The sequence below is a fragment of the Phoxinus phoxinus genome, assembly GCF_949152265.1.
Source record: "Phoxinus phoxinus genome assembly, chromosome: 6".
Lineage (NCBI taxonomy): Eukaryota > Metazoa > Chordata > Actinopteri > Cypriniformes > Leuciscidae > Phoxinus > Phoxinus phoxinus.
The window spans coordinates 8,367,613-8,380,747 of NC_136881.1; the positions used below are offsets into that span (position 1 = coordinate 8,367,613).

A 13,135-nucleotide genomic window follows, 5' to 3' on the forward strand; every position below is an offset into this window, starting at 1 on the left:
TGAGGAAAATGGGGGATGGGGATTTTTTTTTTTTTTTTTAACTTTTGGACCCCATATTTTTTTCTGCATATGAAGTTGCATTTTTTCTTGTATTTGTTCTGACTGCTGATAAATATAGGCCTAAATATATAAAAAATATTAATTTCAACCCAACTGAAAACTAATTACTGCCTTAAGGTAGAATCAAAGTGGTGTGAAGGTCAGGTGACATCCTGCACTGATAGTTTAGTTCCACTTTTTGTCCATTTTGAAATGAACGATCAAAGAAGTGACAGAAACGATTATGACAAGTTTAATAGATTGAACGAACAATTTTGTTATGACAAACATTTTCAGGCACACGAGCATCTGTTCATCCATCTGCATGTAAGTACTGTCTAAAAATAACAGCCGGATCAGCATCCTTAAAAAAAGCGCAGTTGGGCATCCTAGAGCAGTTTCCCCACTTCAACGCGTTGAGCGCGCATCTTGCGTCATGCGTTTTTACATCACTCCCTTTCAACCTGTCCTGTTCTTACAGCGGCTTTTACGTCCCGTTACGCAGCCCTATTGTAAAGTGATTCCCACCCCGATTTCGTGAGCTGCACGACCGTGTTACGTCATTGGAGGTTCTGTTTGTGATTTGTTCTTGGCGACTGTGGGCGGGACCTGAGCGCTCCGCTAGTATATTACGCGGGGCACCTTGGAGAGAGCCGGGTACGGCTCCATGTCAAGGTGGGCATAGTGCTCCGGGAAAGGGGTGTAGTTTAGCAAAGAAGGCAAGAAAGGAAACACGAAGGAATTCTCTGCCCAAGGAGACAAACAAAACCTTACAGTACATCATGCCTTCTCAAAATAAAGATGATGGAGGATGGAAGAGCTTTGTATGGAATTCGGAGAAGAAGGAATTTCTGGGGCGCACCGGTTCTAGTTGGTGTGAGTATAACCTATAGATCTAATATCGGTAGTATGGCTGTATTTCAGCACGTTGGACAGCGCTGTGATGCCTGTCATCGCCGTTTCTATAGCAGCAGGTAGAGACGGATAGACTGCCAGTCTGGTCACGATGCAACCTGTTTGATTTGACTTTGCAGCAAATGTCTCACGGACTGTCATATATCTATATACGGACTCAACGCACGATTTGCCGTGTTAACAGGTGTCTTTTGACAGTTCAAATCATTCTTGAACACGTAGGTTCATTTGTTGGTGTTTTTCTGTCTCCCACCTGTTTCGTTGAGACCCCGCTGTCTTTAGACAGGCTTGATGTGATTTTCGTTCTTCTACACAAATAGAAAGATGCATGAATGCATAATGAATGCTGTGCACGAATTCGACGCTGACGGAGGAGCAAAAGGTCAACAAAGGACAGCATCAGATTTTTTTACCAGTTCGATTTTTGCTGCTTAATGTTTAGACGAAATCTATTCATATTATTTTCCTCCTCAAAAATAAATAATCAAACAAATAACGAGAAGGCTAAAGGCTTGTATTTGTATAAAAGCTGCTTGTTTCTTCTCTATGCTTGCCATGATATCAATCAGCGTGACATTTAATTAGCACACTTGTCATTATTAATGTGATTCACATACAAAGGGTTAAAAATGCATCATTGTTCAAGGTGACTCAAGGTGAAAGGCCTAGTATTTGGGGTCTGACTGATTCATCTAAGGTTGCACTGAATATTGACGTCATGTATTTGAGGCAGCAACAGTTTCTAATTGATAGACTCCATGGCTTCAGTTTTACAAATGCGGCTTACCTAATGTCTAAAGTTAACACCGTCGTCTTGGTAAGTAATTGAATCTGCCTTCCAGTTGATTTCTTGTCATCTCAAAATACCTTGAATGTGTCTAGCCAGTTGTGTGTGGACATAAAATCCATGCTAGAGCTATTAGGTGTAAGAAGTTCCTCTATGGATGCCCAAAATGAGTCGTGCTGTAGCAAAGCAATGCATGATTACCTTGTAGATGACAGTGTATCTCCTAGGATTTCCGATGGCCGTTACATCATCTAGTACGATGACATTCGCTGAGCTTTAGTCCAGGTGACCCTCTGACATTGCTTTATGCACCACTGGAAACCAAACAGACCTTGTGCCCTTGCTTAACTGCGCATGAGCAATTGAAATTGAGTTTAGCACTGTTAGTCTAATCATTGGGTCTGATTCAAATCTGCATTATCTGAACAGGCTGTCAGTGAATTCTTGGATAAAAGTGGACAGACTGGTTTGACTGGTCTGGGAAGAACTTAAGCTATGGCCCTACTGGTTTTACTGGACTGCGATGCCCCTACACATTGTTGATGCTTGAGACATTGAGATTACTCATCATATCCTGTCATGCTGGCACCTCTATATTTTCTGGGGACAGACTGAGGACATTTGTATTGCTGGTATGGTGTCAGCAGTTTCGCCTGTTTAATGTAGCATCACTGAGCTTCCTGGAATCAGTCATTTGCAATAATAATCTTTTATTAATGTATGAATTTAGTAAATATAGGTTGTATATGTATAAATAAGTTCTAGTAATAATGACTTTAGATAGTAAACATTTTTTGGAATTGGACACTTGCTTTATTGCATTGCAATTTTCAACCAAGATGTCAAAGATGATCAAAAACCAAAAGCATGTCTTTAACAGAAAAAGTGTCAGTAACAAACAACATCAGAATCGCCACTCAAAATGTCTCGCTCTCATCCGCATGCTGAAATATGTTCTCATCTATCTCTCTCTCTCTTCACAGCAAAAATCTTCCTCTTCTATCTCATCTTTTATGGCTGTCTGGCCGGGATCTTTATCGGCACCATCCAGGTTCTCCTCCTCACCCTGAACGATTACAAACCCACCTGGCAGGACAGAGTAGCTCCTCCAGGTAAAAGCTGTCCCACCCTTTATATTCTTGTTAGATTTTAAGCTGAAACTGAAGTATTATAAAAGGGCTTGTGAAGCCCTAGAGGTTCGTGATGGAACTGCAAGGGGGCCAAATTAAATGAAGTGTCAAAAATGACAAACAAAAAAAATAATCCTTTGGCTAAACATCAAAATATGACACTAGACTCATTTTCAAGACTTTTTTTTCTTTCATTTTTCAAAGTATTTTCTATTCCATCAGGAAGTTTTAAATTGATAGTTCGCCCAAAAATTCGGTCATCATTTACTCACTCTCAAGTTGTTCCAAACCTGCATGGATTTCTTTCTTCTGCTCTTCTGCTGAACACAAAGGAAGATAATGTCAGTCACTATAGAAGTCAATGGGGTTCATCAACTGTTTGGTTAGCAACATTCTTCAAATATATCTTCTTTTGTGTTCAGCTGAAGAAAACATTCATACAAGTTTGGAACAACTTGAGGGTAAGTAAAGGATGACAGCATTTTCATTTTTGGGTGAACTATCCCTTTAAGTGATTTTTAAATTTTTAATTTTTAATTTTTTTTTTGTCACAACCCAGAACTATTATATGCTACTTGCTTTTACTAGATGATGGCAGTGGTATTAGGTGAAATTTTCATGCCAGTTAAAAAATGTATTGAACAAAAATATTCATGTGCACATGCATACAAGATTTAAAACAAATTGGTTCATTTTCCTGGAAGACCTTTTTTTTTTTAAACACAAAAAATATATTTTTTATATGCATAAAAGTTTAATGAGTTTAAAATGTTAAGTTCATAGATTTTTGAAAATCTGGATGTAAAGTGTGATTCTGGTTCCCTTAGTTGATGAGGGTTTGGGACACGTTGTTCCTTTTGCTGTCACAGTTCCTGTTTAAAGTGAGGCTTGAAGCCTTGCATCAATCTGACAACATTTAGTGGGTTCAGGGAACAGATCAAGGGCTAAGAGGGCGATGGGCACTTGGGAATTGATAATCTGTTCGCTTTTCGTCACAGCATTTTACACGCTTTCTTGGTAAAACAGAAGGCATGAGAAGGAGAAACTAAGAAACTACAACAAACCTTTCAGATAACACACACTTTTAAGATATACTGATGCCTCTCCTTTGCACGACCGAAGGGAAGGATCTAAATGGATCTAAATCTAATATATAATTTATTTATAACTAGCATTCAACTCATTGCTAGCATTCAAGCTTTGAAAACTGTTTTCAGAAAATGCTTCCTTTTTCCATGGTACTCTCTTACAAAATATGTAATCTGATTCGGTTTAAATTGCAAAACCACTTCAGTTATCAAACAGATGCTCCATAAAAGCTTTGTCCATTTGCCAGATGCACCAGATGTCTTTAACTATTGCTAATATTTCCTGCATAATTTCATGTTGATAAAAAGGCAGTTATTTTGTGAAGATATATAATTTTAAGAATTATAAAATGAAATAAAGTATTGAATAATGCAGCATTATTTTGCTTATTTCATCAAAAAACAAAACACATATATGTATTTGTAAACTTAATTGTATCCTTAAATGTAGGCTAATATTATTAGATGGACAGTCATGAAATTTGGAAACATTCCTTTCTGATGTTTTTCTTGTAAAGGTATTTGTCAAGCAAATAATCGAATACTTCCCTATAGTATGCGAAAAACAGTACGCCAAAAGAGTAGTATGTCCGAATGTCAAAAAAAAGTGACCGCATGGCCTACTACTTCCACCGAGATACTGAAGTGCGCATTCGATGGACACTTTATGAGGCCACGGGCGAGGATTTATGAATGGAAGTGAAGGACACAAATGCCGCTGGTCACGTGACGGTAACAACATGGCGGATGTAGTACGTCCGAATTTCATTAATTCTACCCATTTTCATAATATATAACATACTTTTTAACGGTTGCAAAATAAATAAAAATCCAAATGTAGTATCTACTTAGACAGTATGCGATTTCAGACGCAGCTAAATTCTTGTGTGAATCATTTAACATTTTGGGGAGGTTAAACAGCTGTTAGAGATTGCTAGATGAGAGAAGATTCAAAGGATGAGCTGTCCGACAAATATGTCTCCTCCAAAATGTCTGAATTTCATGTATTTTTGTTCATTTATCTGTGCACAGGGCTCAGTCACTTCCCGCGTTCAGACAAGAATGAGCTGATCTTCAATTCGGACGACGTGGAGTCATACCTGAAATACACCAAAGTCATGAAAGATTTCCTTGGACCCTATGACCTCGAAAACCAGAAGGACCAAATGAAGTTTGAGGACTGTGGAGGTATCAGATTACACATTTTGCTTCTGTTACTTGAGTCGCAAATGTATATGGATGTTCTCTCGGCAGGCTTACATTTTCAATTAGCATGTATACCGGAAATCTTTTACATGTACAATGACATATAGCCTTATATAAGAATTAAAGAGTGCATGTCTTCCTGTTTTCCCAGACCAACCCCAGACTTACAAGAACAGAGGTGATTTCGAGAGTGACGTTGGTGTCAGGAAGGCATGCCAGTTTTCGAAGGCTTTGCTAGGACCCTGCTCTGGCATCGATGATCGTGATTTTGGATTCTCAGAGGGGAAGCCCTGCTTGATTGTCAAGCTCAACAGGATTGTGAACTTCAGACCGAAGGTTTGTTAAAAACATGCAACAATATTCACAAAATGTTTGCAAGATCTTGCCTCCAAATATCAGATAACATTTCCGCCAACTATGAATTAATCGACTAAAGGTTCATTTTTATAATATATTAGCAATATTTTGAGTTTACAGTATTATGTAAATGCTAATATAAATACATTTACATATTATTATGCATGATTACATATCAATTGACCTGTTTTATTAGATGTAGCTACTTTATAAATGACTTAGTATTTACTAAATTACTATAGTATTACTTACATATAGTATTTGTTTGTTATTCTTCTTCTTACAAATTACTTTATGTGCAATTATTGTCCTGTAACTAAGCTATATTTTGTTACAGTATTTATTCATCTTTGTTAGTGATAGTTAATTAAAAATCCAGCTGTTCGTTGTTTGTTCATGTTAGTTCACAGTGTATTAACTTATGTTAATGTTAACAAATACAACATTTGATTTAAATATGTATTATGTTGAAATTAACATTAACTAAGATTAATAAATGCAGAAGAGACGTATTGTTCATTCTTAGTTTATGTTAACTTAAGTTGTTTTCCTAATGTTAACTAATAAAACCTTATTGTACATATTTTTTTATGATTAATTTATGGATCATTTCATTCAAAAAATTAATCATGGCAGAGAAGCATGTCGTATGTAAGACATAAAAGTCATATAATTTTTTTTTCTTTTAGCCACCGATGTCAAATGAAACCATTCCAGAGGAGGCGCAGCACAAAGTCCAGTCCCATCTGATTCCTATCCACTGCACAAACAAGGTGAGCGATCCTTCGGCCACTGCACTGAATACACGTGTTTCCTCTGGAAAACAGTCGAAATGTTGCTAACCGACGACGGCATGTATTCTCTTGCCTGCAGAAAGAGGAGGATGCAGGTAAGCTCGGCGAGGTGAAGTACTACGGTATCGGAGAAGGCTTCCCCCTTCATTATTACCCGTACTACGGGAAACTCCTGCACCCTCAATACCTGCAGCCCCTGGTGGCCATCCAGTTCGTCAACATCACCGTGAACACGGACATCCGCGTGGAGTGCAAAGTGTACGGGGATAACATTTACACCAACGAAAAGGATCGCTACCAGGGACGATTCGATATTAAACTCGGTGTCCACAAATCATGACCTCTGAACAGAGTACCTCCTCTCTCTCTCTATTTTAAGGCAAACTAAGGCCCCTCTTCTGACTTGAGATACAAAGGCACCAGAGAGAAGTTTCTCACCGGTCTTCCACTGCTGTTTAACCGAGGGGATGTTTTTTTGAATGTACAAGTGTCTCACGTCAGAAAGCGGCCTCCTTTTAGTTTAGGAGAGATTAATTAACAAAACAAACAAAAAAAATAAAATAAAAAAGAATATTACAAATAAAAGAATATTTAAAAAACGCTAGTCTAAAACAACACACCATCTTACACATGTGGGACCTAACCTTGTCTGTACTCTTTACTTCAAGCTTTCTGCTTTCAGTCTAGGGTTAGAACGTAAACGCCTGGAGGATTAGCCATAGCATAGAAAATTTATTCTACTACCGAATGAGAACTGTCCACGATCAAAGGGACATGTTGTTTTCTTGTAAATTACATCTCCTCTACCGATGTAGCCAGCACTGTTTTGTCCCTCTTGTATTGTATTGCTGCCTTGTGTGATTTCCCTATATTTAGAAAGTGCACAGTAGTTGCATATGTAGGTTGTTTCAAGCCACGCCATGTGTGATTCAGCTTCATTTGTCAAACGTGCCTACATATATGTATAGTTACTTAATGGAAATACACTGGCCTCTTAACATTGCCTTTCGGGGGTATTGATGTTATATCTTTGCATCTTTTAGGTGTATTATAGGTGGGTAATGAACCTTTTTTTCCCCTAAAATCACTACAATGTAGGGGGAAGATTGTACTTCTCTTTGATGATTCATTTTCACTGAATGTAGATGTTGCCTTTGATTTTATGGTGTCATTCACATGTGGAGGGACCCTAGTTTTTTTTTTTTTTATGACTTTATGTTTTCTTCCTTGCCTTGTCGTCCTTCTCGTTATCGAAGACGTCACACGGTGTGGTCGAATGTTTTAAATTTCACTATTTATTAAGTGGTGACCTTAAATATTCTGTTCTTGCACATGCTCATGTTCTGCAGAAACTCGTCATGAATGTTAATAATGCCAAAGCCATTAAAGTTATTTTAGATTCTATCAGAAGTAATGCAATACCCTGTTCATCGGGATGTTTTGTAGGTGTGCGCAATCAGTGTCAAACATTCGAAATGTCAAATTTCACGAGTCCCACAAGCTCTCATGTTTGAAACTAAACTGGAAAAGACTAACCAAAATAAAGATGAGACTCTAAACTTGTGCTCTTTTTTTATTCTGTACATCTTCTAAGGTATTATAATATATATTCAAAATTTACACTCTTTTCTTCTCACATTTGGATATTATGTAAAATAAGTCTTTCCACATCAAGACATTTGTCTATTTATTTATTTTGTTTACCTTCTGAAAAAAAGAAACCATTGTCTATATGATATTATTATTGTCTAATATATTTATAACAAAAAATCTTAAAGTGAAAGTTCACTTTAAAATAAAAATTCTGTCATCATATACTCACCCTCAAGTTATTTCAAACCTGTATGAATTTCTTTCTTCTGCTGAACACATAGGAAGATATTTTGAAAAATGTCAGTAACTAAACAGTTAACTGGTCCCATTGACTGCATAGTATTTTTTTTTTCCTACTATGGACGTCAATGGGACCAGTTAACTGTTTGGTTACTGACATTCACCAAAATATCTTCCTTTGTGTTCAGCAGAAGAAAGAAATTCATACAGGTTTGAAACAACTTGAGGGTGAGTATATGATGACAAAATTTTTATTTTAAAGTGAACTATACCTTTAAGGCATTGACCTTTATAATTATTTATATTTTGTCAAGAATAAATGTAAAATATACATATATTACTTGCTGTTAATATTGAACAAAGTGTCACCAGTGCTCCGCTGAATATATATATATAATTAGTCTTTCCACAACAAGACATTTTCACAGGATGATTGCGAGTCTCAGAAAAGAGCTGGAGCAAATCCAAATGTAACTGAAGACTGAACACACCCCTGAATTTTATGTGTTAGTCTACCTGCTCTGTCACCATATCATTGGCTGATCTTTGATGGTGATTAACTAATGAGGCCTTGATGAATTAAAAATGTGCTTTTTCACCCAAGAGGGTCTGCGTGCGCCAAACAGAGCCACCTGATATCTTCAGGTGTGTGATATCAACATGAGTCTGGCAGTGAGTAAAAATACTTGCTTCAGAATATGTGTTTGTGTGTGAGAGAGAAGACAGGAAGAGGGAATATGGGTTGCAATTACATAATCAAAATTAAAACAACAGCTTTCATGAGATGCTAAGTGCTTTTCATTTATTATGGACAAGTCAAGTCATCTTCATTTATATAGCGCTTTTAACAATGTAGATTGTTTCAAAGCGGCTTTTAAACGGATGATTTAAGGTAACAGAGATTGTTTTGGCTTTATAGCGGTTCTTGAATAAAGATATTATCCAGCTAAAGTTAGTTTTGACTGATTCACTTCCGTCACAAGGATCATTAGTTATAAAATTAGAGGCCGCTAAGATGACACAGTTCTCTCTACACAGACTTTAAACACTGCGTTGTCATCGGGTGCAGGCGAAGGTCCTTTGTCAGATCTGGATACGGCCTGGATCCGGAAGGCTGCGGGAAAACCTCGGGATAAACAAAGACACAAAAATTTGCGTAGATACCATTCTTCTTATGATGTAACGAGTACATCAGGATTTATGGGAAGTGTTCCCAGTTCCGGCTGACCTAATCTATGCAGCCTAACATTGAATTATAGAAGTCTATAATGTATTATGTGAATGCTAGGTCAAAGAGATGTGTCTTTAATCTAGCTTTGAACTGACTGAGTGTGTCTGCTTCCCGGACAATGGTAGGAAGACTGTTCCAAAGTTTTGGAGCTAAATAGGAAAAGGATCTACCGCCAGCGGTCGATTTTGATATTCTAGGTATTATTAACTGGCCGGAATTTTGAGATCGCAATAGACGTGAAGGACTATAATGCGTTAAGAGCTCGCTCAAGTACTGCGGAGCTAAACCATTTAGTGCTTTGTAAGTAGTCAGCAATATTTAAAAAATTATACTATGTTTAATAGGGAGCCAATGCAGTGTTGACAGAACCGGGCTAATATGGTCATACTTCCTGATTCTGGTAAGAACTCGAGCTGCTGCATTTTGAACTAGCTGTAGTTTGTTTATTACGCGTGCAGGGCAACCACCCAGTAGAGCATTACAATAATCTAGCCTTGAGGTCATGAACGCATGAACTCGACAACATCGCATGAACTTATGACAACATAATCATCACCACAAAAATCTGTCACAGTTGATTCACAAGCATAAAACGCTTTTTTTGTGGTCTAGCATGCCAGAAATAATGCTTCAATCATGAATCACATTAATAAAAAACCCTTTTCATGTTGCTGATTGTTAGAAATTAAGAGTCCAACAAAAGTTCAGGCATGAATGAACAATCAACAGCGCATGGGGAGAATTGTCTCAGCCCCCAAAACTCTGGGTTTAGAATATATAGTAAAAGTATAAGGGGAGTCTTAGCACTTCAACCAATAAAACAGATGTTGCATTACTTCAGCACAAAAGAATCCTATTTGTGTGCAGGCCTTGGACTATACTGAGATATCAGAACTTCTGAGACTGATCAACATGACAAAGCTGCACTGTATTGGCAAATTAAATATGAAATTTCAAAATAACGCATGATATTTGCAGGATGGAGTTTTTGAATCACATTGCCAAATAAGACAGCAATCTAACTGATTAGCCCGCAGATCTTGTCTATGTACTTTGTGAAAAGTGTGTCCTGAAATTATTTTGATCGTCACTGCTATGGAAAATAACAATGTTGCATGTCCTCCTATGTGCTTAACCTTGGACTTTAGAAGCAAAAATAAGTTTTGTTGTATCCTTATCCACCCTTTCCACAAATAAGAAACCACATCAGGTACCATTTGGTGTCCCATGATTTTGTATTAAAGAGTTGATCAAATAAAAGTTTACCAATGATTAGTAGTCACTACAGTACAGAATTCAGCGGTTCATTAGCGACACCGGTGGCCATTAAGTGAACTTCAGCCAAGCAGCAACTTGTAGCCTACAAGAGACTGAACTTGATTTAAAAGGCCCCAAAACTACTCAGCTCTGCAATTCACCGGCATCATGTCGACAGATCCTTCACATGCGAGCGAGTCCTTCACATAAAAATCAGTCTACTACAGGCTTAAGTCGGGGAAGGTCTTGTTTTTTAAGTTTTGTTACTTGCTGTTCACACATTTAGGTTAAATCTTCAACTCTGTGACTTGCAACCATTTTGTTCATTCTTTTTCTTTTCTTTTGTTTGTTTGTTTATTAGTTTATCTTAGTACGCTAGTGATCATTTCGTATTATTTCTTGTACATTTGTATATATTATTTCGTTTTAATTTTGCTTGAGTGCCTTGAGAAGCTGCTTTAAAGGCGCTATGTAAAATACAGTTTATTATTATTATTATTATTATGTGTGGTGCTGTGTTTTCGAGTGTTGAAGCTGCAGTGACACTCAGTGCCATTTCTTGTTAAGGATCAATAAAGTATCTATAACTAACTGTAACTGATATTTGACAAAAAAAAATGAAAGAAAAACAATGCACATAGCCTATTGCAGTCAAAATATAATCAGAGGGAGTGGTGCTTCAATGCATTTGAGAAGTTTTTAGTTAAAAACACAAATAGAACTTTGTGAAAAGAGAAGAGTGGAGTGAGTTAATTTTCTGTGTAGTGGGAGCCGATCTGAAGGCACCCATAAACCTGTCTGCGTCACCACAACATGTCCATAGGGAACCATTTCTAGGAAAGATGCATTTATTGATTTATGACGGAGGTCTTACGGCTGAATAAGAACCAGGTGCACCTCATTTTCTCTCACACACTTCATCACCCTTTGGTGCACACTCCAATGCTAATATTGCTGCAGTATATAGCATGCATACTGTGCATAGAGTAGCCTACACTGTGATTCACTCATAAACCTTATTCACAGCAGCACGGCCTTTGATTTTTAACGGGAATGAAAGCGAGGCTGTGAGGGATAGACGTACATCTCTTCAGTGGGTTGCACTGTTATTCAGTGTTTTGAGATTGGTGACCCCATGCAAAGAGAACAGGCCAAAGGATCGATGAAGCATGACAGTCTTCATCTTTTAGACAGAAACTAACACACAGCTGCAAAAGTCCGCGCTCTACCCTTTCCCCCCTGTTAGTTGAAGGCAAAGGAAACACAATATTCGAAACAAAATCTAAATCAAAATGTACAGTGACATTCTATACATTTAATTACCTTTACAAATAATTTATAGAATATAAGTTTACCCAACAAATGTGAATCAACCAACAAAAATACTTTTCTCTAATGATGTGCCATGCCAGAAAAATTTCTAAATGATTGCCAGCAAGCTTTTGACTGGTTTATATAAAGTTATTCTTTCATTATTAACACACTTTTGTTGACAATTTGTTTGTTACACACTGCGCAATAGAGGGTTAAACAGTCATGATGACCTAATCACATTACAGACACATAAGATCATTATCTTTGAGGTAGGAAACCATTCCGATCCATTTGAAGATTAACAAAGAAAATAAATAAGATAATTTTGCAATTTTCTTTTCCCTAAAAGCAACACTGAGAACTAACACTACGTTTGTTGCATTAAGTCTATTAGATTATTCAGATATGATCAGTTTTAGAGCATAAATTAATAAATAGACCACAAAGAGGCCATCTTGAATCATTCTGTAGGTGGAATATGATATTAAGCTTGACTAAGCAGGAAGGTTCATTTCCTGTGTGTGTGCGTCGTGTGTGTGTGTGTGTGTGTGTGTGTGTGTGTGTGTGTGTGTGTGTGTGTGTGTGTGTGTGTGTGTGTGTGTGTGTGTGTGTGTGTGTGTGTGTGTGTGTGAGAGCAGCTGTGGGGATGAACAGACTCAGCAAACAAAATGCATGCTGTACTGTCGATTTGAACAAATAAAAGATCTTGTATCTTCTTCTGCTTTGATAAAGATGTTTTAGCTTTTGCTGTGTTATCTGGTGCATTTACTTCTGGTAAAACAAATCAAAAGCACCCATTCTTAACTCTGGTCTTAAACAGCCCAATAAAGTGAGCCTGGCCAGAGTGTTGTTCCCTTTCACGTGTGTCAGCACTGAACAAGAGCATTAATAGAATATGAAATATACATGCAGTTGTATAAAGTATGCTGAGCATGCACCTGTGCTATTTATAAAACCTCGTCTTTTCTGGGAAGGTCTAGTGCTTACATCATGAATATAATCCATCTTGGGTTACAACTTAACTGGAACTGTTACCTTCAAATGCCCTTTAGTTTCTCCACGCTCAGGCATGCTCTATGTTCCTGCCTTTTGTCCTCACTACGCACACACACACACACACACACACACACACACACACACACACACACACACACACACACACACACACACACACACACACACAC

The 13,135-nt window shown here is 37.5% G+C and overlaps 1 protein-coding gene across 1 annotated transcript; it reads left to right on the forward strand.

The window, feature by feature from the left end:
* Positions 1 to 675: 675 nt before the first annotated feature.
* On the forward strand, positions 676 to 7,875 carry atp1b1b (ATPase Na+/K+ transporting subunit beta 1b). Its single transcript, XM_079614970.1, has 6 exons — positions 676 to 915; positions 2,725 to 2,853; positions 4,992 to 5,147; positions 5,317 to 5,501; positions 6,212 to 6,295; positions 6,396 to 7,875. The coding sequence occupies exons 1-6, from the start codon at positions 822 to 824 to the stop codon at positions 6,654 to 6,656; spliced, it is 909 nt and encodes a 302-aa protein (XP_079471096.1). The 5' UTR covers positions 676 to 821; the 3' UTR covers positions 6,657 to 7,875.
* Positions 7,876 to 13,135: the final 5,260 nt, after the last annotated feature.